At 37.7% G+C, this 25,909-nt stretch overlaps 1 protein-coding gene across 1 annotated transcript in view; it reads left to right on the top strand.

Annotated features, from left to right (window-relative positions):
* Positions 1-25,287, top strand: part of mtg2 (mitochondrial ribosome-associated GTPase 2) — a 54,653-nt gene extending 29,366 nt beyond the window's left edge. The window contains exons 3-6 of the mRNA XM_052541128.1: positions 13,798-13,913; positions 14,016-14,234; positions 24,234-24,372; positions 24,481-25,287. Of these exons, the coding sequence (XP_052397088.1) occupies positions 13,798-13,913; positions 14,016-14,234; positions 24,234-24,372; positions 24,481-24,845 (839 nt within the window). The 3' untranslated portion in view covers positions 24,846-25,287. The remainder of the gene's footprint in view (positions 1-13,797; positions 13,914-14,015; positions 14,235-24,233; positions 24,373-24,480) is intronic.
* The last annotated feature ends 622 nt before the right edge of the window (positions 25,288-25,909 follow it).

Here is a 25,909-nt window from a genome sequence, read left to right as displayed (position 1 = left end):
TGTCAAGAAAGTTCCTTTGCCCCCCACCGTCTTCGGTGCCCAGTGAACGAGCCTTCAGTGAAGTGGGAGCCATTTATGAAAACAAAGGAAGCAGGCTTACAGGGCAGAATGCTGAAAGACTCTGTTTTCTACACTAAAACCTATTTCTGCTTAACTGGGAGTATTAAGTTACACTACTAAATAGCTATGCACCCCTCTATTTATTTGTGTTTAAATATAAAGTTTTTTTTTTTTTTTTTTTTATGCAAGGAGGGAGTGATTGTTATAAATAAAATGGTTTGTTCAGCTCATTTGTGTTGTAATAATTGTCAGAAACAGAAGTATAACAGTAAATAAATATCGGTTCTGCATATCGGTTATCGGGTACATAAACATGCAAATAATCGGTATTGGTTATAAAAAAAAATCTATATCGGTCGATCACTACTGCATATGCCGAGTTTTACAGGTGGAATTTCTGGGAACCTAGGAACAACAAGCACATGCAATCGTTTCCTTAAAATTGACAGAAAAGGTTCAATAGAAATTGAGTACAAAAGTCCGGAAAGAGGGCATCCTTGCCGTATACCTCTAGTTACTGAAAAAGGTCTAGTCAGGCACCCATTAATTCTCAGCATACTAGATGTTTCACTATATAATAATTTAACACAGGAGATACATTTTGGACCAAAGCCAAAAGCCTTCAACATCTTTAGTAAATCTAAATGATCCACTCTGTCAAACGCTTTCTCTTGATCAAGAGATAAGAGTCCAATATCAACTTGATGTGTTTTGGCAACTGTAATAATGTCTCTTAACAGGAATAGGTTGTCAAAAATTGTTCTTTTGGGGATACAGTATATTAGGGGGGCTTCAGCCCCCCTAAACTTATGCCCAGCCCCCCTAAAAATTATTTGATTAATTAATTAGTGATCGCTTCAGTCCCCTTTAAAATCTCATTTGAGACGGTGGCAAGCTGCATCAAGTTCCGGCTCCTCCCCTTATCTGAGTCTGCATGGATTCAGCGCGTTTTTCAATCCACAGGGGCGCCGAGCAGAGCGAACATCAGAGAGTACAAGGTGTGTGTGTGCGTGTGCGCGTGTGTGTGTGCGTGCGTGTGTGCGTGTGGTGTGTGTGTTCTCGCATCCAATACCAGTACGTCTTCGCTGCGTTCACTTTCAGCCTTTATCACAGTGTGACAGATTTTTTTTTTCTTCCAACAAAAATGAAGCGATTAACACCCATGAAAACATACTTTAGAAAACGATCATGATTTATTTTAATTTACTTTTTGAAATTGAAAACATATTATTGTGTATTTCGGCATTACATTATGCAGCCATGCAAAATAAATTATTAATGACACACATCATTGTCTGAAAGTACTAAATGGCACAGAGAGAGAAACATCATGTGGAGTTATTTTGTTTTCTATTATTAAACATAATTTTGTATTAAGTAATAATTAATCATTAGTGTATCATGATACATATATTAGAGTAAGAGTAGGCTAAAGTAATTGATTTATAGAAGTGGCAAATTGATAATGATGTTATTTTTAATAAATATAAATAAATATAGAACAGATTAAACATATTGCCAATAGACAATTACATTAATACATGTTTTGTCTATATTCTTAATGAATATTAGCTGGTTAGTTAAATGATTTGAAATGAAATAAATGTTCAGGGGCTGACTTGATGTATAACCAACCGTATTGTTGATTATAAAGGCTAAAAAGCTAAAAATTATTAATAATAATAATAATAATAATAAAAATAAAATATAATAATTTATATTTCATTGTAGATGGATATACAACATTTTTTTTGTCGTGCGGGAGTAGGTCTGCAAATGAGCAACAGTCAGGTGAGAATAGAACAGACAGCCTCACACACACACACACAATACCACTGTGTTCCCAAGATTCATTGCAGTCATTGAACCCTTATGTTGTTTTAATTTTCTGCCAATTTCCACATACATTTCATAAGAAAAAGCAGTGGTATCATCAAAGGATAAACATGAATGTCCTAATACTGAATCAGGAAGTCTTTATTGTAAAAAAAATAAATAAAAAAATCTACATTCCCAATTCAAAATTTTCCAGTGACTGGTCACATGTAAAAAACTGTATTAGTTTTTTTTACAGTGTTATATATGGCTCAGTCAGTACTCCTACTCCCATATATGAAATACAGGGAATACAATGGAATAGTGGATTGCAATAAGGTTAGTAGTATACAACCCTACCCTAATAGTAAAATAATATTTTTTAATCATACCCTTATTGGGGGCTGAGCCCCCCTAAAATCAAAATCTTAGAATCGCCCCTGGTACACAGTAAAGAAACAGGACGCCAATTCTTCAAGTATCCAAGATCTCCTTTTTGGGGTATTAAAGTCAGCACCACTCTTCGACAGCTCAAGGGAACACCTTGGTTAAAGGACTCCAGAAAAACATGATACAAGTCTTGCACATTCCAAAAACCTTTATAGAACTCGCAGACAGACCATCCAGTCCAGGTGATTTGCCACTGTTCAACTCCAGCACAGCACTTGACAGCTCAGAAAAAGTTGTTGAGAACTGTGAAAGACCTTGAAGAAGTCTTCAACTGCTGCTCCCTCACAGTGTTTTGACTGATAGAGATTCTCATAAAAAGAAATAGCATAAGCTAAAAAAGTTTGAAACTCACTCAGAAAGCACCACAAGCTCTTCCACTCACATGCTCTCAGACAGTCCGCACATGCACACGAGACACACACAGAGAGAGAGAGAGAGAGAGAGCTCATGCAAGAGTCATGGCAGCATTTACTCAAACTAAATCACAACCATCAAAGAATCTCATCACCTTAATTTTAAAGGCGTCAAAGCCTAGAAGGCATATAGTTTTAGCGGGAAAGTGTTTCTTTGTCTCAGTGACACCTCATCTGCATATTTTATGAAAGGCATGATTAACTGGTTATCTGTTAACCCAAACTATGGTACAAATAGAATGTTTGGGGAATAAAAAGTAGATTGTTTTGAGACCAAGGACAACATATTTTGAAGATCTTACAGCAGAGATACACTCATATACCTGAATATAAATGTTGAGAGTCAAATACAGATGAGGAATTGTAACTAGGCTACTACAATAGTGAAACACACAAAAGATACATGCAAATATTAGATACATTTGTAACTGATTAAGTATAGTCTAAATTAATAAAGTGTGTGTGTTGTGTATTGTGGGAATGTGAGTTGGCTGGTCAGCCAGGCCCCTTTGGTGTCTGGCATCAAGAGCTATCTATTTATCTTGGAATCTGTTTGAAGTCGGATGGGAAGACCTGTTCAGTATCTTCCAGATAATGGGGGTAAACATAGCCATTAAGCACTCATATAAATCTATCATGGGGCCAGATTCTGTGGTTTATATGCAAATGTCATAAGGCTAAAGGAATCCTTACAACATAAAGCCCAAACGATCGTACATGATCCTAAGCAGATGCTACAAATATATATATATATATATATATATATATATATATATATATATATATATATATACTTTTTTGCAATAGCCTTTTAAGCAAGCTTTTGTGAATGTGAAATCTGAGATAAAAAAAAAAAAATCATTCTATTTCGTTTTTTTTTTTGTTAAAATTATATCTAGCGTATTTTAAAAGTTCTCTGTGTTTATTTTATGGTAATATAAAATAATTCCTAGTTAATCGTTTGGTGCATGTATGCAGTAGGCCTAGCCTGCGTTTAAAAACTGAGCTTTGGTTTTGCATCGGTTACTTCATATTATTTAAAGAGCCACACAGATGGCAAATCAAAAATTACCTGTATTACAGTGTATGATGTAGCTGTCCATCAGTGTAAACAATGTGCAAAGTAATTAAACCAAAAAGTACACGATTTATAAAGTTATTGGCTTCTAAAGTAAGAAGTCGACTCTGAATCGCTGAAACGAGTCATTATAGATTTCAAATCTTTTGCCCATCTCTATGTACGTCACTAGGAACACTTTGCATGATAATCTCCGCCTACCGTCTGGGACGAAACTGAACTCTGACCTGCCCCACCCCCACACAGACGCTCTGTTTGGTGTGATAGCATCATGTCGAGGAGACGGTGTGTTTTTAATTGTAAAGGCAAGTTTGTTTTATTTTCACTGCCAAAGAATGAAGATCAGAAGAACCAATGGCTAAAATTCATTTTTACCACAATACCAGAGCAGTACAACAAATCCCTTTTGTTGTGTTCGCAACATTTCACTGATGACTGCTTTTCTAATCTCTGTGAGTACAAGGCGGGATTTTCAAAGCGTTAGGCCATAAAAGAGGGTTCATTACCAACTTTATTTGGACCAACAAGCATCTCCGAATCACAACCTGTAAGTATGATTTTATAGTTGTGTTTGTTTTCTCCCGAACGTCTTATCAGTATGTGTGCTGTCTGCAGCCTTTGTCTGTGCTGATGATCTTTTGATCATTAAAAAGATCTGATGATCATTAAAATGACGTGTAACTCCGTGAATACTCAACGAAGATACATGAGAGAGATATTTATAGAAAGCTTGACATGTCTAATTTAAAACTAAACAAGTGCTGCCGAAAATATTCTGTGATAAAGTAATCCATATGAAAACAACGCGATGTCCGTTTTTCACGTCTCCCTTCATTATATCTAATGTGACCACGCCCCTGCGCTGAACGCTCTATTCAGATTCAAACTGAAGCACGCGGCTTGAATACACCCATACAGAAGAAAAAGCAGCGAGACTGTTCATGTTTTTTATTTTACTGTTTGCTTCGCGATGAGAGGAATAAGACATAATTCACCCCAAAAAGATGCTAACGCATTGTTTACCGTGGAGGTGTGTGCGGAACAACCAATCCAAACTATGTCAGTTGACCAATCAGAACACAGTATGCTACCGAAAGGTGGGGTTTAAGGAAACTGAATCTTTTGAACAGCTTCGTGCGAACCGTTTGGGGATCTCTGAGAATTTAGGTAATTTTAAAATGATATTTTGACAAAATGACAGTTTTTTAACCTTAGATGGATTTAAACCTATTGTACAGGACTTATAAACAGTGATAGGAAGCTTAGAATTTTCATCTTACTGGCTCTTTAAATGTAATCATGTTTAAAATCTACATGATTGGCAAGTGGCTAGGTCTTTCAGATACAAAATAATATTTTTGCCTTGTCCTGTGTAAAATAAACCTTTTGATTGTGAAAGTAAATCATATTCCTCTTTCAAGGAGGATAATTGTGTAGCTCAGTGGTTCCCAACCTTTTTCAGCTCGCGCCCACAAAACCAAACACATATGTTTGCGCGGCCCACTGCAAAACAATTAACTGACTGCACTATTGTTGGGTTAATAATTTAGCACTCAGAAGCTAGATTGTAAACTGTGTTTATTGAATGAACTAAGGCTGTGCCATATGGACAAAAAAAAAAAAGAAAAAAAACTATCGCGATTTCTTTTATCAATTTTGCGATTGTGACACAAACAGATATGCTTCACAGTCATAAATGCATTCAGGATTAATTTGAAACATATTAAAAAAAAAAAAAAAAAGAGCTTTATCAAAAAGTTGTAATGTCTCTAGAACAGACATAAGTCAAAATAATCACTATAGTAAAGGTTTAACAAAATCTATAGACTTACGAAAAATAAATAAAAAAATAAATCCCTTGTCCAGGGACATTTTGCCATGCATTGTAAATAGAGCTCATTAACTGTAGCGTGCCTCAGGTGTTGAAATAAATTTGTTATACATTATACAGATTCACACGTATACTCCGTTTGCAGTGTGTATACAGTATGTGTATGCGGTCAGCAGCGAGAGCGCGTAAATGTAACGCGAAAGCACATTAAAATAATGCACAAACGCGAATCTCTCTGTTCGCACGCAGATTTCCTTTGCTCTGTCACAAAACCAGACGTGCATGCTCAGATACACGCTGCTCTCGTCCGGAGAGAGTGTGCGCTCTTAAAACGTGTCTCCTCTCACTTAAACTGCATCCTGTGCACTCACAACTCTCTCTATGCTCATGTGCTAGATAATAATTAATTTCGCACGTTTTTATTTCTAGCCTTTTCCCACGTGAATGGACTGGAAATGAACAGAAAATAACTGGCTGGCACCGCTCAGCAAAACGGGAAAACCAGATCCAGGCAGAGCTCGGCAGCGGGTAGACAGTCAGCAGAGCAAGCAGTCAAGAGGGAACATGTTGACAGCCATTTATGCATGTTTGAAATTGTTGTTCTGTAGCATATGCAGCAAAAATATCTAAGATAGATTGGTTTATTCTTAAACCAATCAGCAAACTCGAATAGTGGAAGCATAGTAACAGTTTAATATTTATTTTTTGCTTTTTAGTTATATATATGAAATGATGTTATTATGTTATGACTTAGACATTTTTACATATATTAACAATATCATTAGTATTGCGGCCCACCTGCAATACCGGGCCGCGGACCACAGGTTGAAAACCACTGATTTAAGATTTTAAAGGGAATTTTAACAGAATCAGTGTTTCACGGCTGATCACTGAGATGCCCTGCGATTCACTGAACGAGCCGTATAACATCAAATCTGCGCTGGATATTAATATCCAAAGTATAGAGAAACACTATTAATTAGTACAGTAACAAGATCAGCAGTTTAAGACATTAACTTGTAAGCACAAAACACAAGATACTTCTCTTTTCAATATGAATAAGGCTTTATTAGATAAATCTAAGACATATAAACTAATCTAACACAAGCACATGCACTCACACATTCACACAAGTTGCAGGAAGATCGAAAGTTAGGGAATAATGAGTTTATGAGAATGAAAATGTGGAATCCCAGGTTTACAGAAATACTTGAAATTGCATAGACATGAACAGCCATCAATCACCTAATTAATCCTTGCATTGAGTTCCTCAATGAGGTTAAAATTATATTAGATACACCAGTACAGGTCAGAGTCTGTAGGTTATCTCTTCTCCGAATTGAAATGGTCAATAATTGTTCTAATGGTGTTATTTAGAAGCTGTTCTGTGAAAGAGTTGGTTTGTTGGTTATCTTGTTTCTGACTTGTGGCACTAGGATTGATTTACAACCTCCTGTTGCCTTTCTGAGGAATTCGGCTCGTGTTTCAACCACAGTCCTGATCGACTTTTTAATTTGTCTAGTGTAGCCGCACTGGGTTGTACATTAAAATTAACTCAAATGATATATTGGGAATTTTAATAATTAATCAGGAATATGATTAATATATATATCTCATTTGACAGTTACATTAAAAATAGGTCAATTGTATATATCAATAACTCATTACAAGGCACTGTAATTTACTCATGTCAATATTCCATTCTTCATATCAATTATAGGGATATCTCTTACTGTGAATTACCGCAAATCAAACAGTGGTTTGTTCAGCAAACGGCCATAAGATTAACTTATCAACTTTCAATAGTTATCACTTATTATAATTCAAGGAAAATAGTTTCTGGGTGTGAAACCATTCTCCTATCCTTATGAAATTTCAGTTACTGAAAAGTAACTAGCTTTGCAGCTATTAATCGACTCCCTCTGGAGTCGATTAACGCGGATACGCATTATGAGTCGTTTTCTCCTGATAACCCCAAAAAGAACTTAAATTACACTTTCAGTTTTAATCGTACAGATAAGAGCAATACATCAATTGAATCTGTAAAGGGTCTCTTTTTTTTAATTAAATTTTTTTTTAAAAAATAAGTGCTGCCGAAAACAGATATTCTGTGTTAAAGTAATCGATATGAAAACAATGCGATGTCCGTTTTTCACGTCTCCCTTCATTATATCTAATGTGACCACGCCCCCGCGCTGAACGCTCTATTCAGATTCAAACTGAAGCACGCGGCTTGAATACATCCACACAGAAGAAAAAGCAGCGAGACTGTTCTTAAAAGTTATTTTATTTTACTGTTTGCTTCGCGATGAGAGGAATCAGACATAATTCACCCCACAAATGTGATGTGATGTGGTTTGAGGATTTGAGAAGTACTTTATTCAGCAGATCATAAACATAAGTCTCTTTTTATTTATTTATATACTTGTACTAGTTTTCACATAACGTGTAAACATTTTACTAGTTAGAATTTTTCCAAACTATAATTCCTGACTAAATGTATAATCAAGTGAAACATTATGAAGTTTCAATAACAATATACAATAAATACCATTCAAAAGCTTGATGTAAATAATATAAATGTAACAAAAAATTGTGTTCTTTTAATTTATCCCCCCTAAAAAACCTGAAAAAATATTCTCAGCTCTTTTCAACATTAATAATAATAATAATAATAACAATATTTATTTATTTTATTTTTTATTTTATTTTTTGTAGAAAATAAGATTGTTAAAATGATTTCTTAAGGATTGTGTGAGTGGAGTAATGATGCAAAGAATTAGTTTGAAAGTCAGCTTTGATTGTTCCTAATAAACTGTTTAACTGCTCCCCCAAGTGGATATTAAATTATGTTGTGGGATAATTAAATATATTCTAAATAAAACTACAAACATAAAATTATATACATTTATGTTGTCCTCACATTCTTTCCTGTAACTCCTCACTCTTAGTCACACAGCTGAATGAAAGGCTCATTATGCAGGGCTTTTTCTTCTCAAGTGTAAATCACAATGATATTCATGATAGTTGATGCCTACTCGCATATGAATTTTACCAACAAAAAGTGTCTTAGAAAATTGAAATCAATATATTGTTTTCTGTAAGTGAGTAAACAAGATGATCTTCACATAATTTAGAAAGAAAAATTCTAGGCTACAAGCCCTAGTTCTCAAAAGTCCCGGGAACCAATGTTTTGTATGTGTCTTATTCAAGTGATTTAACATTCTTAGTTTTTCACTAACCATGCATAACATTTTTTTCTCAAAAACACAATCATGTACATACATGCATTTCACATATTATAGCCCAGTTTGTGCTGATTACAGTGAGATTAGACTTTACCCATTTAGATATTTATGAGAAACTTAAAAAAGCACAAATGCCAGGGCATGACAAAACTTCTCCAGGCCCCAAAAATACACTTAGACTCCAGAGGGTTAAGATCAAACATTTCGTTGACTCATGATGTGAGCATTTTAGACGCAAGCAATCATGAATATATATTGTATTTTAATAATTGAACTAATAATACATCAAACTACAAATCACACAGAGTAAATATGCGTACGACAATACAGACAGTAAAACAAATACAAGACATAATGGAATTCAAATGAGGGAGAGAGAGAGAATGAGTGAGAAATAGAATAATCTCACAGTAATCCAAAATCACAGACAGTAACCTTTTGAAAGACAACAAGGAATCAGATCGACAACCTTTAAGCAACATTTAAATCTCCATAGAATATTGAATACTTGCATGGGGTCTCTTTGTTGCGGAGAACGAGCGTGCGTGCGTAGTTCTTTGTAGCTGGGCGAGTTCTCTCGTGTCTTCCTGGGCTGCTGCAGACTCGCGCAAAGTTTTAATATTTCACAAAACAAAATGATTCAGAGTTAATCTCCCTCATGGGGAGGGGCGAATATGAGAATGAATTTAGTACAGAAAACAGTCAAACGGAGATGAACGCTCCCTTAAGGAGCCATGAGAACAGCCTGTTCTCTCAGCCGCAATGCTGAGATCAACTACCTGACGGAAGTGCAGAGAAGAGAAGAGGAGGAGGAATGAGCTGGTTTCAGTTCTTATGGCTTGACTGGTTCACACCTCTGTTTGCGCGAACAACCAATGAACGTCCGCGATCTGAAGCGGGAAAAATGTTCCCTTGTCTCTGGGGAAACACCCAATCAAGTGAGTTAAAGCTTATCAGAATTCATCAGTTATATTCAAGCAAGTTGGTAATTCCAGATGAATACATTTGACATTAATTTCCTTTTATATAAGTGAGTCCTTCAAAGCATGACGGTTAAACAGATATCTAAAATTACATGTAAAGGTAGAGGAAACATAAAGTTTCATTCATATGCAGGATTGCACACATTTTAAGTTTGATTAACACACGATAAAATTGCAGATACTCTAATCTTGATTATGGAATGACATCTGAGCTGGTCAGGAGTAGGGTTACAGAATCATGACTCTGATATGAGAACATTCATTAGGAGAAACATTTCCCAGTAATAAATCATAAAATCATAACCATCGCATAACTGGTTAACACTGTTAACCCAGCACAAACCTATCAAAATACATCTTATTAAGGACTTACATAAAGAGCGTACAGAAAGGTGTGTGTGTGTGTGTGTGTGTGTGTGTGTGTGTGTGTGTGTGTGTGTGTGTGTGTGTGTGTGTGTGCGCGCGTGAGTTGTGGAATGTGTTTCGTTTCTCCTCTGAGGCTGCTCACGTGACTGTGGAATATGCCATAAGGGAGTCATAAAGTAATTTTGATCCAGCCATGCTGGCGCCAGGCCAGTCATCTATCTTAGAGAGAGTTTGTTTAATATGCCTGAATTCAAAAGCTAAAGCTTTGGGTTTGCATTGTTTTAGATTCAACGAACCATGATTCATTAGTTCACAACCAATGAATCAATGAACTGCTCATCCGTTACACTGGTACGGGTCTGATACACTACAGAGATCTGAGATCGCACTGTGCAAAAAGTAACATTCAGAAGCTCATATAGTTCAGTGTTGCCATGCGACTTTTATGAATCGATACGGAATCGCTACATTATATTTGATCAGTTTTCCCTATTACTCGCGTGCCAGCAGTTACCCCTCTGTGTGCCACTGTAGGTTGCCGACCCCTGACTTAGAGGAATTATGGTTAGCTGCACTGTAGTATAATGGAGAGATTTATCTAGTGCAGGATTTAAGACAGCATTAAAATCACCACCCCCACTCATACGGGCTGTCTCTCCGAGCATGTTGCAGCCACGTGTTATTGGTGTGGTGGAAAGTGCTCTGCCGCATGTGAAGGACCCCAAGCCAAAACTTTTGGAAGATTCAACAACAGTCCTGGGCCCGTATTCATAAAGATTCTAAGAATCCTCTCAGAAAACTCTTAATTTAGCTTAAAAATTTTTATGTAGGAGTCTTAGCTTAAGAGTGATTCGGGAACGATCTGAGATCAACTCTGAGTAAGGAAAACTTTCTTCTTAGTGAGGAGGCGAGTTGACCCCGATTGCTATGTATGACACAATCTTTTGAAGACTGTGATTGGTTGGTAGTCCAAGAAGGAAAAAAATAGTGATTTTAAGTATAGGGTCTATTCTAATTCTCACTTTGAATTTACATGCGTAATTTTTCCTATTTGACCTTTCTCTCTCTCTCTCTCTCTCTCTCTCTGTCTCTCTCTCTTTCTCACACACACACACACACACACACACACACACACACACACACACACACACACACACACACACACACACACACACAAACACTCATTATATGTGTGTATATAAATCCTTTTTTTATTTACCATGCTTTTAATTTCCTATAATGTATTTTATTGGCTTAGAATGAGAAAAATTGTTCCACTCTTTCCAATTACATTGATTGAAGTGGCGGTTTGAATGTTGGTTTTAATGTATCAAACATGGAATCAAAACCAAGAAGGGTGAGGAAGCCAAACTGGACAGAGCAGAGGAACAGTGTTTAGCCCAGTTAGTGGATGAACACAAGGCCATTCTTAAAGGATAATTCGGGATGGGTGTCACAGCAAGGGACAAGAAGCAGACATGGGAGCGTATAGCACAAACTATTAACAGTTCATTCCCCCTGCTTGTGCGCACCTATAAGCCTACTATATTCATAAATGCAGGTTTTTGAGCTTGAAAGGTGGGAATCTCCAGTGGAAACTAAATGAACTGCGACACAATAAGATGTTCTGAACGTGCTGTAATTGTTTGTGTGATCACTCTACTTACAGAAGGTTGTGAGAGACCCAAATCATCACTATTGCATTGTTGCATTTTCCCAGTTGCCAAATATCATAATTTAGTGATTACATTCATTTCTGGCGATATGGCATTTCTGCGCTGTGTCGGAAATGTTAGCAAATCTCTAATAAGATCAGACACAAACATGATCCCTGCACGATCTAATCTATAGCGTCTTATTAACTCACTGTCATCCATTGTCTGCAACACATTATTTCTGCCTCTTCGTCTTTCTGCCATTTTCTCCTCCGCTAAAGAAACTCTTAAGCCTCTTAAGTCCTCGTCTGTGCTCTTAACAAGTTTGACCTTAAGACCTCTTTTAAGAATTAAGATGCTTTCTGAATTACTTTTTTCTTTACTATGATTTTTTCTTTAATTTTAAGAGTAAACGCCCACATTTCTTAGAATTTTGTCACTAGGAGCTACTTTTTGCATTAAGATTTTTTATGAATATGGGCCCTGGGAGATAAAGGTAGTCAGAGAATTTCACTCTGTAAATGGGGTGGAGAAGTGGGCCGCTCTCACAAACACTGCAGCGTTGAATAAGGGCTCCGTTACTCCGCCACACTCACAGACAGTACCGTGCTCGGAGAGACAGCTGTCCTGGAGCAGCCCAGAATGGTGAATTACATTTGTTCGGAAGCATGGTAGAGCTGTAATCGGGCCATGAAAGTTAGGCCTGACAGGACCCGAGCCCGACAGGTTTCGGCCCGAGCCCGACAAGTACATTTTGATTGACAGCTTTTTAAAAGCCCGAACCCGTTTACAGCCCGACATTATTCAAATGTGCGCACACACACAGCTCTTGCCTTTTGTCAAGAATGAGTCATTTATGCATGTTTTAAAATAATTTATTCATAACTAACGTAGACTAGACCACTTGGAAGTTGGAATAAAGAAATAAAATAAGTCCTCTGTGACATCTTAACATCTCAGCACTCTAAATAGACATAGGCTCAATTAGCCTATAAATAGACCAACACACCAATAAAAACGAGTCTTTAACAAATTAAATTGATACATTTTTATTTAAGATGGGTATTTGGCAATAACGAAATTAAGATAAAGGCTCCGCCGGATTTGCTTTGCAAGCTGACATTTAATAATAAAAGAAAAATGTCAACATTATCGTAAATACTCTGTCCACATTATGCATTTAAGACTCAATGATTTAGTTAACATTTGATTTACTCACAGAGATTAGGCTAAGTCTACATGTTTTTGTGGAGGAAAATGATTGAATCCACTTGTAGATGTCTTCAGCACGTTCCTGCGCTCACTGATGGTGTGTCATTATTCACTCATTTTTCTCATTATAAACATGGTCAAAATTTTCCACACTTCAGACTTGTGTGTAGTTGCTGGTGCAACCAAAACGTAATTGCCAGAGGCTAACCACTGTTACACCTACTATAAATATTTGTATATTTATATATTTATACTATATATATTTATTTATTTATTTATTATTATTTTTTTAAAGCATTTATTATTTCTCAACATTGTGCAGTAAAAATTACATTTATTAAAGGTTCACTTTCGAATTCATGAAGACGACATGAATTTCAAAAATGTCTCTTAGCAAAAAATAAAGACTTAAGATGAAAATGAAATTACAGTTATAACCATGGGATGGGAGCAGAGGATTAGTCATTGGCCACAGCTGCCATTTCAGTTTTCTTTTTTTTTCAAGTCTGTTGATTTATTAAAACATATTATAACAAATGTAGTACTTTATCGTACTGAAGAATAGCAAGTGCAGGAAGTAACAAAGTAACTTGTCATTTAAATAAATAAGGCCAGACAATTATTTAAATTCCTACATAGTTAAATACAGATTAAATAAGTTTTCAAATAAAATTTCTTCTCTGCAGTGGACCGGCAGGTAAAATCACTGTCCTCTGTGTCAGCGGTGTATCGTGGAAAAGATGGAGAAGCAGGAAGCAGCAAAAACTGCTTTGGACGCAATGCCAGCCCCACCTACATATCAGTGAGTTCCCTTTACAGTCAACACTGTCCTTGAAAACACAGGCCTGGCTGAATAGCAGCTGGGTTATGAAGTCACTTGTACCGTGTCATGCTTTGATTGCAGGTTCCTGTCGGCACGCTTGTCAAAGAGGAGGGCAGGACGCTGGCAGACCTTGCGCAGCATGGCCAGCTGTATGCGGTTGCATTTGGGGGTTCTGGGGGGAAGGGGAACCGCTTCTTCCTGTCCAATGAGAACAGAGCACCCCTGACAGCCACGCCAGGAGAGAAGGGCCAGGAGCGTGTGGTTCAGTTGGAGCTGCACACCATGGCCCACGCTGCACTGGTCAGTACGGATCCCAGCAGTCCAAAATCACTCACTTTCATGTCCTTCCAAACCTGGATGCTTTTAATGTCTCTGTGGAACACACAGGAAGATTTTTTTTAACAAATGTTTGGACCAACATTTGGAGCCCACTGACATCAGATAAAACTAAAGCAAAAAATGAATACTCAAAGTATCCTTAATGTTACCCAAAAAAAGAAACGTTTTGCATGAAGATTTTTCGTTTTTGAGTGGACTATCCCTTTGTGGAGTTGAGAAATCCTGTGGTATGAAAAATGTTCTTTTAATGTAACATCTAACTATTATTCTAACAATTGAACAAGTAAAATTGGAAAGTAAGCTGACATGACCTTAAAACACAAACCATCTGCAAAATATTTCACATAACGGATGTTTCCATATGCTATAGGTAGGGCTTGGCGATATGGCCTGAAAAAAAAAAAATCCCTGATATATCCCCTATATATGTATGTATGTATGTGTGTGTGTGTGTGTGTATATATATATATATATACTAGCCCATCATGCATCTAACCATCCAAGTGCACACTCTGCATTAAGAGCTGTTCAGATTAAAACTGGCAACACAGTGAGTCAGTGTCATAAACGGAGGACAAAGCAAGTGTAAATACATTTTCTATATTTCCATCTTGTAATTCCCCATAGTTCTCAATGGGCAGATCTCCCTGACGGAATTTGTGTAACTTCCACTGCTTGCTGGATCCATATTGGTCAGTCGTTCTGTAATACGTCAGCGAAAGGAAGAGCCAAGGTAGGATCCAAATGCAACCAGTGGAACATTTAATATCACAAAAGGTAAACCAAATCCCCAAACATAGAATCAAACACAGAGAGAACCCGGAAACAGACACAACTTATCAAAGACAATGACTGACAACCGATTAACTCAAACACTGGGCTATTTATACAAAGGTAACAAGAAACACCTGTAAAAGCAATCAAGACGACCAGTGAAACAATAGGACTAGTTGACTACAAATGACACTCTAGACAGGAAGTAACAAATCCAAACACAAGACAGGGGAACATGAGCCAGTTTATGACATCTCCTTTATATATCTTCAAGAAGTAGTGTGTGGGTTAAAGCCGTCTAGCTCCTCTATTGATGCCATTCCACCATATTTCTTCAAACAAATTTTTGATGCTTTGGGTCCTTATTTTGTGACCACGATAAATCAATGTTTGGGAAGTAGTATTGTACCTGATGCATTTATCCCTTGCTTAAGAGGCCGAACTTGGACCCTTCTGTTTTAGCCAACTATAGACCCATTTCAAAGATCTTAGAAAAAAAATAGTTCTGCAAAAACTACAAAGCTTTCTGAATACAAAATAAGATCTTTTTGAAGTTTTTCAATCAGGTTTTAGAAAACACCACTCGACTGATGCCGCACTTCTGAAGGTTTTAAATGACTGTGATAATTTTAATAACTGGTGACTCTGGGGATCATGCTGTGCTAGCGCTCCTAGACTTGAGTGCTGGTTTTGACACTGTGGGCCATGCAATCCTGCTTGCTCCTTTGGAACACTGTGTAGGCATAAAAGGAAGTGCTCTTGAATGGTTTACAGTAGGTGGCCATCCGCCACGGCGTCTGCAAAGTGCTTTAATCACAAGTTTTCAAACAATTGCATAAATGCACATTTTTGCAAATAGACGTGCAGCTTTGCCTCACTGATTTGTTACATTTGAGGGCTGCAGTCGGAGAAAATGAAATAAAATATTTAATATTCACAAATGAAAGTTAAGTCCTTATGAAGTTATGTGCATTTCTTAGAACGAATTCAAGCAGGATACATGTCAAGCCTATGAGCCTGTGCTTATATTTTCTCTACACCATATTTTAGATCTGACACATTTAATAGGTGTGCAGTATTATTTATATAATATGAATTATGTGTTAAATTTTTCAAAAGAAATTGGGGTTTTCTTTGCATCGGAGCATTAAAAGTGGTAGCCTATTTTAGTGAGCTAGGCTTGCGTGTATTGTACATTTATTTTCTTTATTTTAGTAAAACGTGAGGCACTGTATCATTTCGCTTCCATTATTTAGGGCTAATTAAAACAAGAAACAATAAATTAAACCAGCATGATTTAACGAAATCATTGAAACTCTTAAGAATGGACTGATTAATAAAACGTCTTCACGTATAAACTCAAGTTCTCTCATTTTCATCTACAAAATGTACACATTGTAAAAAGGAGCTTCATTAATTGACAACTTCATTGATTTTAAATGGAGTCTTCGTTACTTGCTTTCATGTAATTTAAGTAAAATAAATAAATTGTAGCCGCATTTAAATGCAGGTTTGTAGCATAACGCGACTGACTTAGTACACACGGCGGTATTACCCATTTTGTTTGTCAACCTACTGTTACTCTTTCAAATCGAAGTTTCAGAGTTAACATTGGTGATCACTCTTCTGAGGTAGCTTTTTTGTCGTGTGGTGTTCCCCAGGGCTCCATTTTAGGTCCTATTCTTATTTCACTCTATACAGTATTGTTCAAAATAATAGCAGTACAATGTGACTAACCAGAATAATCAAGGTTTTTCGTATATTTTTTTTTATTGCTACGTGGCAAACAAGTTACCAGTAGGTTCAGTAGATTCTCAGAAAACAAATGAGACCCAGCATTCATGATATGCACGCTCTTAAGGCTGTGCAATTGGGCAAATAGTTGAATTAGTTGAAAGGGGTGTGTTCAAAAAAATAGCAGTGTGGCATTCAATCACTGAGGTCATCAATTTTGTGAAGAAACAGGTGTGAATCAGGTGGCCCCTATTTAAGGATGAAGCCAACACTTGTTGAACATGCATTTGAAAGCTGAGGAAAATGGGTCGTTCAAGACATTGTTCAGAAGAACAGCGTACTTTGATTAAAAAGTTGATTAGAGAGGGGAAAGTCGTGGCCTAATGGTTAGAGGGTTGGACTCCCAATCGAAGGGTTGTGAGTTCTAGTCTCGGGCCGGACGGAATTGTGGGTGGGGATAGTGCACGAACAGCTCTCTCTCCACCTTCAATACCACGACTTAGGTGCCCTTGAGCAAGGCATCGAACCCCCAACTGCTCCCCGGGCGCCGCAGCATAAATGGCTGCCCACTGCTCCGGGTGTGTGCTCACAGTGTGTGTGTGTTCACTGCTCTGTGTGTGTGCATTTCGGATGGGTTAAATGCAGAGCACAAATTCTGAGTATGGGTCACCATACTTGGCTGAATGTCACTTCACTTCACTTCACTTCATTGAAAACCCCTGCAAAAAATGATAGGCTGTTCAGCTAAAATGATCTCCAATGCCTTAAAATGGAGAGCAAAACCAGAGAGACGTGGAAGAAAACGGAAGACAACCATCAAAATGGATAGAAGAATAACCAGAATGGCAAAGGCTCAGCCAATGATCACCTCCAGGATGATCAAAGACAGTCTGGAGTTACCTGTAAGTACTGTGACAGTTAGAAGACGTCTGTGTGAAGCTAATCTATTTTCAAGAATCCCCCGCAAAGTACCTCTGTTAAAAAAAAGGCATGTGCAGAAGAGGTTACAATTTGCCAAAGAACACATCAACTGGCCTAAAGAGAAATGGAGGAACATTTTGTGGACTGATGAGAGTAAAATTGTTCTTTTTGGGTCCAAGGGCCACAGGCAGTTTGTGAGACGACCCCCAAACTCTGAATTCAATCCACAGTACACAGTGAAGACAGTGAAGCATGGAGGTGCAAGCATCATGATATGGGCATGTTTCTCCTACTATGGTGTTGGGCCTATTTATCGCATACCAGGGATCATGGATCAGTTTGCATATGTTAAAATACTTGAAGAGGTCATGTTGCCCTATGCTGAAGAGGGCATGCCCTTGAAATGGTTGTTTCAACAAGACAATGACCCAAAACACACTAGTAAACGGGCAAAGTCTTGGTTCCAAACCAACAAAATTAATGTTATGGAGTGGCCAGCCCAATCTCCAGACCTTAATCCAATTGAGAACTTGTGGGGTGATATCAAAAATGCTGTTTCTGAAGCAAAACCAAGAAATGTGAATGAATTGTGGAATGTTGTTAAAGAATCATGGCGTGGAATAACAGCTGAGAGGTGCCACAAGTTGGTTGACTCCATGCCACACAGATGTCAAGCAGTTTTAAAAAACTGTGGTCATACAACTAAATATTAGTTTAGTGATTCACAGGATTGCTAAATCCCAGAAAAAAAAAAATGTTTGTACAAAATAGTTTTGAGTTTGTACAGTCAAAGGTAGACACTGCTATTTTTTTGAACACACCCCTTTCAACTAATTGCCCAATTGCACAGCCTTAAGAGCGTGCATATCATGAATGCTGGGTCTTGTTTGTTTTCTGACAATCTACTGAACCTACTGGTAACTTGTTTACCACGTAGCAATAAAAAATATACTAAAAACCTTGATTATTCTGGTTAGTCACATTGTACTGCTATTATTTTGAACAATACTGTATATTCCCTTTGGGTTCTATTTTTAGAAACCATGGTCTGTCATTCCATTGCTATGCAGGCAATACTCAAATCTATCTGCCCTTAAAACAGAGATCAAATGGTTTGGAAGCACTTATATCTTGCCTGTTTGATGTGAAATCCTGGTTGTCTTAAATTTTTTACATTTTAATGGGAGTAAAACTTAAATAATTGTGTTCGGTCCATCAAATTCTTTTAGTGCACCTAAAATAACCCTAGGCAATAAAACTTTATCTGTGAAGCCTTGGGTTAAAAATCGGGGTGTTATCTTTGATGGTCTAGAATTTGACAAACAGATAAATTCAGAGGTTAAGTAGGCGGAAGTACCTAGCTGTTGACTATAAGGAGAATAGTCCTGGAATGTTTTAGGGCAGGTCCAAATAAAAAAAATTTGGGCTTCGAAGCTTCTGTAGAAATCAAAACTGAATATTTGAAGCTTCATGAGGGAATGGGCTGAACAAATTCTTCTCTCTAACACAGTGTCTACACTGGACACGAGCAGCTCATCATGACAAAATACAATAGAACCCATTATGCTGTCTACACTGGATGACAAATCCCAGACAGAAAACTGTTGCTGTGTTCTATTTATAACGTACTGACACAAATTTTAAATGATTATGGTCCCTTTTAGGGCTGGGCAAAAAAAAAGTTTTTTCGATTTAATGCTTTTTTTTTTTTTATGACGTTGATTCTATATATCGATTCTATATATGCATATACTGTATATATATGTGTGTGTGTGTGTGTGTGTGTGAATGTATGTATATGTGTATAATGTAATATTTGAAACACAAATAATAATAAATGAGGCTCAGTCATCTATTAACAAACGTGCATGTTTATTTTAGCACTTTCGTCAGTGAAAACACAGCCTGTAAAACACTTAAAAAATCAAAGAAATAATACATTTAAACAAGAAAGTAGCCTAAATAAAATGTTTAAATGCACCCTTTTAACAGGACGCAAGCAGACTCATTATTACCAATCAGTGATGCTACACTGGATGCTGCACGACATGACAAATCACTGACAGTAAACTGCCTCGTCCTATTTATGAAGTACTGACCGAGTTTAAATGTCCTGTGAAGATGCTACACAAACCTGTTAGGATGGTTCACTTAAGAAAGCCTTGTCTGTTTAGGGAAGCTACACGCGCAGTCAGCGGAGGCTCACGAATCAGAGCCAGGTGAAAGTATAAATCCCACTTTAAGCGAGTCAAGTCACCTTTATTTATATAGTACTTTAAACAAAATACATTGCGTCAAAGCAACTGAGCAACATTCATTAGGAAAACAGTGTGTCAATAATGCAAAATGACAGTTAAAGGCAGTTCATCATTGAATTCAGTGATATCATCTCTGTTCAGTTTAAATAGTGTCTGTGCATTTATTTGAAATCAAGTCAATGATATCGCTGTAGATGAAGTGCATGAACTCCTCGTCTGCACACAATCTCTTTGAAATAGGAATCATTCCCACATTTCTTGTTAACATATTTCATTTATCGTTGTCTTGTTTGTGTTTGGCTAGTTTGGAGAAAGCCTCACCAAACCTGACCAGCCAGGTGATTGCGATCACTGGATCTTGAAGACATTTTTACAAACGCAGATGGATGACATGAATGTAGATGGCTCCAGATCAGCAATGTAGTATTTGGTTTCCCAACAAGGTCCATCACCCAACAAAAAATTAATCTGCTGAATGCATACTGTATTTTCCTGGGCTCACAAACCTGACCAGTCTAAAGGAAATGCTGTGTATCGTGTTTGAGGTAATTTGTAAATTAAAAAACAAAAATCTATTATTACTGTTATTACTAGGCCTGTCACAATAACAAATTTTGCTGGACGATAAATTGTCCAAGAAATTATCGCGATAAACGATAATATTGTCGTTCTAAGACCAGTTTTAACTAATATAATGCTAATGGCATGATAACGCAGGTACACCTTTTCAAAGATCAGTAAACTTTTATTTTATGGCAGATTCAGAGCAAGAAATACCAACATGTTGACTTTGTGTAGCTTAAAATAAATTTTGTATGTTATGTTTATATGCCAGTTAGGGATGCTCATATTGACCGTTTAACGAAGGTGTCGTTCAGATATCAAGTCTTTTTTTTTGTGCTCAAGTTTGTTATTTCAAATGCGGTATGCGCGCTCTTAATGGAAGAGACACGGTCGCGATTTTTCCAGGCCCATCTGCACCAAATCTAGTTAAAAACATCTCAAGTTTTCAGAATGACTCAAGCGCACCAGGTCATGTGACAAGAACCTCAACTCAATCAGCTTCCTTCGGGGTGAAATTCCCCAATGTTTTTGAAAAATGGGATGCACCCAAACACTGCAGAGTTTTTTACTTTTCTTCAAAAATAAATCTTTTAGCAGAGTTACAGCAAGGGTCTTTCGGTGGTGGAAATCCATTACTAAAATGTCCTTGTTGTAATGGATATCGCAGCTGATGGATGCTTAGCAAACGACAGACGCCTCAGGAGCGCAACTGGCTGAGCGCTTCGGAAAGGAGAAAATGCGTGCGTGCGTGCGTGTGTGTGTGTGCCTACAGACATATTTAGCTGATTTTTAGCGAGCGAAAAGTAGGCCCATTTCAACAGAAAGGACAACGAAGTTACTTGCATAAAATGCTACGCGGTATTAACATAAAGCAGTAGTGCAAGTTAGGGATGCACCGAATCCAGATTTTTGGGGTTTGGCCGAATACCGAATCAACTGTTTAAGATTCGGCCGAATCCGAAACCGAATACCGAATCCTACACGCATCCTTATTCCATTAACACAGTAAAACCAAATTAATGAAGTAAACAACGTCCACGGCAATGTATTTTTCATTGTATTTTATTTAAACTGTAAAAAAAAAAAAAAAAAAAAAAAAGAATAGGCAACATTATGCCAGGATGACAAGTGAGAAAAACTTTTTTGACAATTAACAGTTACCAAGCTTATGCTTACCCAGGTAAACAACCAAAACCTTTCAATAAAAGTGCAGCAATGCAAAGAAAAGTGTTTTTCTTTTCTTTTTATAAATCAGAATATGTTTGGTCACTTAACTGAAATGAATGTAATTGAACATTAACTCAATAAACATGGATAGTAGGCTGTTTAGTTTTCGTTTATAACAGTAGGATAGGCTACGGTTAGAATGGTAGCCAAATATTACGAAAAAATATTACGGAAGATCACACATACCTCCTGCATCATAATTAAATTGACGTAAAACCTCTAATCTTTCACATGAAATGAGTTTCATAAAAAAAAAACAAAAAAAAAACAAGACGCTCTACATTAACAGGTGACAGCCGATTGCGAGTGTGGGAACGATTGTCCCCAGCAGTACTGAAAAGTCTTTCACTTGGCACAGAGGTAGATTTTTGCCAGCAATGGAAATCTCTGCTGGTTTGTCTTCCACCACTGAAGTGGATCCTCTCTAAGAGGAATCAAAGGCTCACCGAAAAAAGCGTTTATCTCCACGTCAGCACCCAATGTGACTGGCTAGCTCTGTATTGCTACGGTATAAATTGTCCCAGACACTCAAGATTCCTGAACAGTTTAGTTTAGAGCAAACTGTCGGGCCGTGTTCCTCCTCACATAAACACCTTCACGCAATCAACGGCCGCGTGACGTCGACCAGCTACGCAAGCCTAGGGTTCGGTTCAGTGAAAAAAAAACCTAAGGTTCGGCCGAAACCGAACCCGGTCAAAAAGCCCAGTATTCGGCCGAATCCGAATCCTGGATTCGGTGCATCCCTAGTGCAAGTACAATGCAATATCACTTGCGACACAAACATCCACCAGCAAATAAAACTCATGGCTACAGTGTCCTTGGAATAAGAGAGAAACCAACTAATATTACCATAGATGCCATTCTTCTAACAATGTAGCAAGTACATTGGGTGTTATTGGAAGTGTTCCCGGTTCCAGTTTTCCTAATTAATGCAGCCTAAAAATCCTTTAAAAGATTTAAATATTAGAAATGTGTTAGCCTGTTGTGTGTAAGGCAGGTTAAAGAGATGTCTTTAATCTAGATTTAAATGGACAGAGTGTGTCTGCCTCCCGAACAATGTTAGATTATTGTTAGGTTATTCCAGAGTTTGGGAGCCAAGTAGGGAAAGGATCTGCCACAGAATTTAGCAGTAAGAAATTAATCTTCATCCAGGTTTTTATATCGACTACAAATTCCATTATTTTTCAAATTGGTGTGTTTCTCTGGGCCACAAAGAAATGTAGACCTGAGTATCATCAGCATAACAGTTAAAGCTAACACAATCAATCAATCAATCACCTTTATTTATATAGCGCTTTAAACAAAATACATTGCGTCAAAGCAACTGAACAACATTAATTAGGAAAACAGTGTGTCAATAATGCAAAATGATAGTTAAAGGCAGTTCATTATTGAATTCAGTGATGTCATCTCTGTTCAGTTTAAATAGTGTCTGTGCATTAATTTGCAATCAAGTCAATGATATCGCTGTAGATGAAGTGACCCCAACTAAGCAAGCCAGAGGCGACAGCGGCAAGGAACCGAAACTCCAGTAGTTCAATTCCAGGCTGCAGCAAAGTCAGATTGTGCAGAAGAATCATCTGTTTCCTGTGGTCTTGTCCTGGTGCTCCTCTGAGACAAGGTCTCTAACACTAACTCTAAACCCCCAATACCACGACTCTGTCCACTAAACCCCCAACTGCTCCCCAGTTGCTGCAGCATAAATTTGGATGGGTTAAAAAATGGTTTCACCTTAGCCAGAAGTCTTAAATGAAAAAAAAAAATGCAGATGTAGAGGGCTGTAGAGGTCTTCTCTAGGTGCTGATCCAACATCTGGTCTGGATACGTACTGGATCCGGTTGACTGCAGTGACCCTCTTATTTGGAGATGTTGATCCATGCTTTTGTTTTCTCAAAACTTGACTATTGTAACTAACTCTATATTGGCGTCTCCCAAACATCTTTGAGTCGGCTGCAAATAGTACAAAATGCTCCAGTCAGACTTTTGTCTGGGACCCTCAAATATGATCACATCTCTCCCATTTTGGCCTTTGGTTTGCCGTTCAAGTCACAGTTGATTTTAAACTTTAAATGTTTGTTTATAAGAGCCTAAATGGATTAGCTCCGTCATCTCTGTCTGAGCTCCTTCAGGACTATAAGCCCCTTACGTGTTTAAGGTCAGCAGACAAAGGGCCTTTGCTTGTTCACGAGAATGAAATTTAAGAGAAGGGGTGAAAGGGCCTTTGCTGTAGCTGCCCCTAAGTTATGGAACAACGTAACACTTCATATCAGATTTGCTCCTAAATTAGGCTTTTTAAAAGTTGCTTTAAAAGTTAAAATGCACTTCCTCTATAGCCTTTTAGAATTGTATGGTTTTGTGTCATTGTTTTATGATGAGAACTTTCCCTTTTTTTTTTATGTATACTGTATAGCACTTTGAAAATAAATGAACTAAACTGACTGTGAGCAAGTGACTTGACTGAAGTTGTCTGGTTTCTGAACAGGTTGGCTTTCCAAATGCAGGCAAGTCGTCTCTGTTGTGTACGATCTCTAATGCACGGCCGGCTGTGGCGGCGTACCCTTTCACCACGCTCAAGCCTCACGTGGGCATCGTGACATACAGAGACCATGAGCAGCTGGCAGGTGTGTGTATGTGTGTGTTCATTGCTTGGTCTTGTTAAGAGAACTGATGAGGCTCTAACTTCTCAGGCCTTTAAAGCCCTTGTTTTTCTCTCCCCATTTCCATGGCAGTGGCTGATATTCCGGGGCTGATTCCCGGCGCTCATCTAAACCGTGGCCTTGGCATCTCTTTCCTCAGGCACATTGAGCGCTGCCGGGTTCTGCTGTTTGTGTTGGACATGTCGTCTGCAGAGCCCTGGGAGCAGCTCCAGCAGCTGTGCTTCGAGCTGGACCAGTACAATCCTCAGCTGTCCCACAGACCTCATGCCATTGTGGCCAACAAAATGGACCTGCCGGAGGCCAGAAAGAATCTGGAGGCTCTAAGGAGCCGCGTCCATCAGACGGTCATCCCTGTGTCTGCCCTGACCGGACACAACACGGCACAGCTGATCCTGCACCTCAGAGAGATGTACGACAGCTACCCTACTCCTAGATGAGGATGCAGCCTTTTAAACTCCATTTCCACTGATGTAGTTGAGCCCTTCCATTGGTTTCTGTTGGTGCACAAAAGTGGCAGTAACAGGAACATAATCAACATGGAGACTAATATGAGGCTATTGTTTGGATCACATGTCAAGTTACTTTACATCCAGTCATTCAGCTGTCTTGTCATGATGACATAAAGCTGATAACCAGTGACTTTTTACACTTTACAGACAAAGGTCCCAGAAAGGGAAGACGTAAGAGGTAATGTACAGTTGTGTAGTCAGCCATTCATTACTGCAAAATAGTCCCTGATCTTCTGCATATCTGGCTTTTGTCTCTCAGAAGTGGTTTATTCTGCAGTGCAGTTGCTTCAGTTAGTGTGCAAAAAAATTAAGCTGATTTAAGTATCTATATTAATGCATTTTTGTTTTGCTAATAAATTATTAAAACTTATATGATTGAAAGTAATCATTACACATTGTTCAGTTTATATATTCAATTAAATTCAAGTTTATTTGTATAGCGCTTTTTACAATACAAATCGTTACAAAGCAACTTTAGAGAAAATTATGTTTCTACAATATTTAGTAGTAGCTTATGGTGGTGACTGTAAGTTTGTGCACGTAAGACAGGATTTTAAAAATAATTCATACAAGATATAGTCAGCCAGACGATGAACATTATTAATATTATTAGTTAATAATTATTATATGATGCAGTCACACTTGTAGTAATAATTGTTAGTTCTGTTGTTGATTCAGGGTTAGCATCATCTGGGGTCCTCTGAGGGTCAGCATCATCTCATCTCAGGTGTTCTGGATCCAGACTGGAGCTTGTGTAAATCCTAGTTACCACGGGATGAAGATCCTGTGGCAAAACATAGAAACAAATAGAGGCATTATTAGCATAGCTGCTGATCCAACAAAGTAAAATTAATTAGTTTAACCCAAGCTAAAGAATGCACCTTTGATCAGATGCAACTGCAGTCACAATTTAAGAGATGCATTATTTGAATGCTTGTTGATTATTACATGAATCCCCTAGGAGGAGTATTTAAAAGTTCATCAAAAGCACT

The sequence above is a fragment of the Carassius gibelio genome, chromosome A23, assembly GCF_023724105.1.
Source record: "Carassius gibelio isolate Cgi1373 ecotype wild population from Czech Republic chromosome A23, carGib1.2-hapl.c, whole genome shotgun sequence".
NCBI lineage: Eukaryota > Metazoa > Chordata > Actinopteri > Cypriniformes > Cyprinidae > Carassius > Carassius gibelio.
This window is presented reverse-complemented; position numbering and strand designations above follow the sequence as displayed.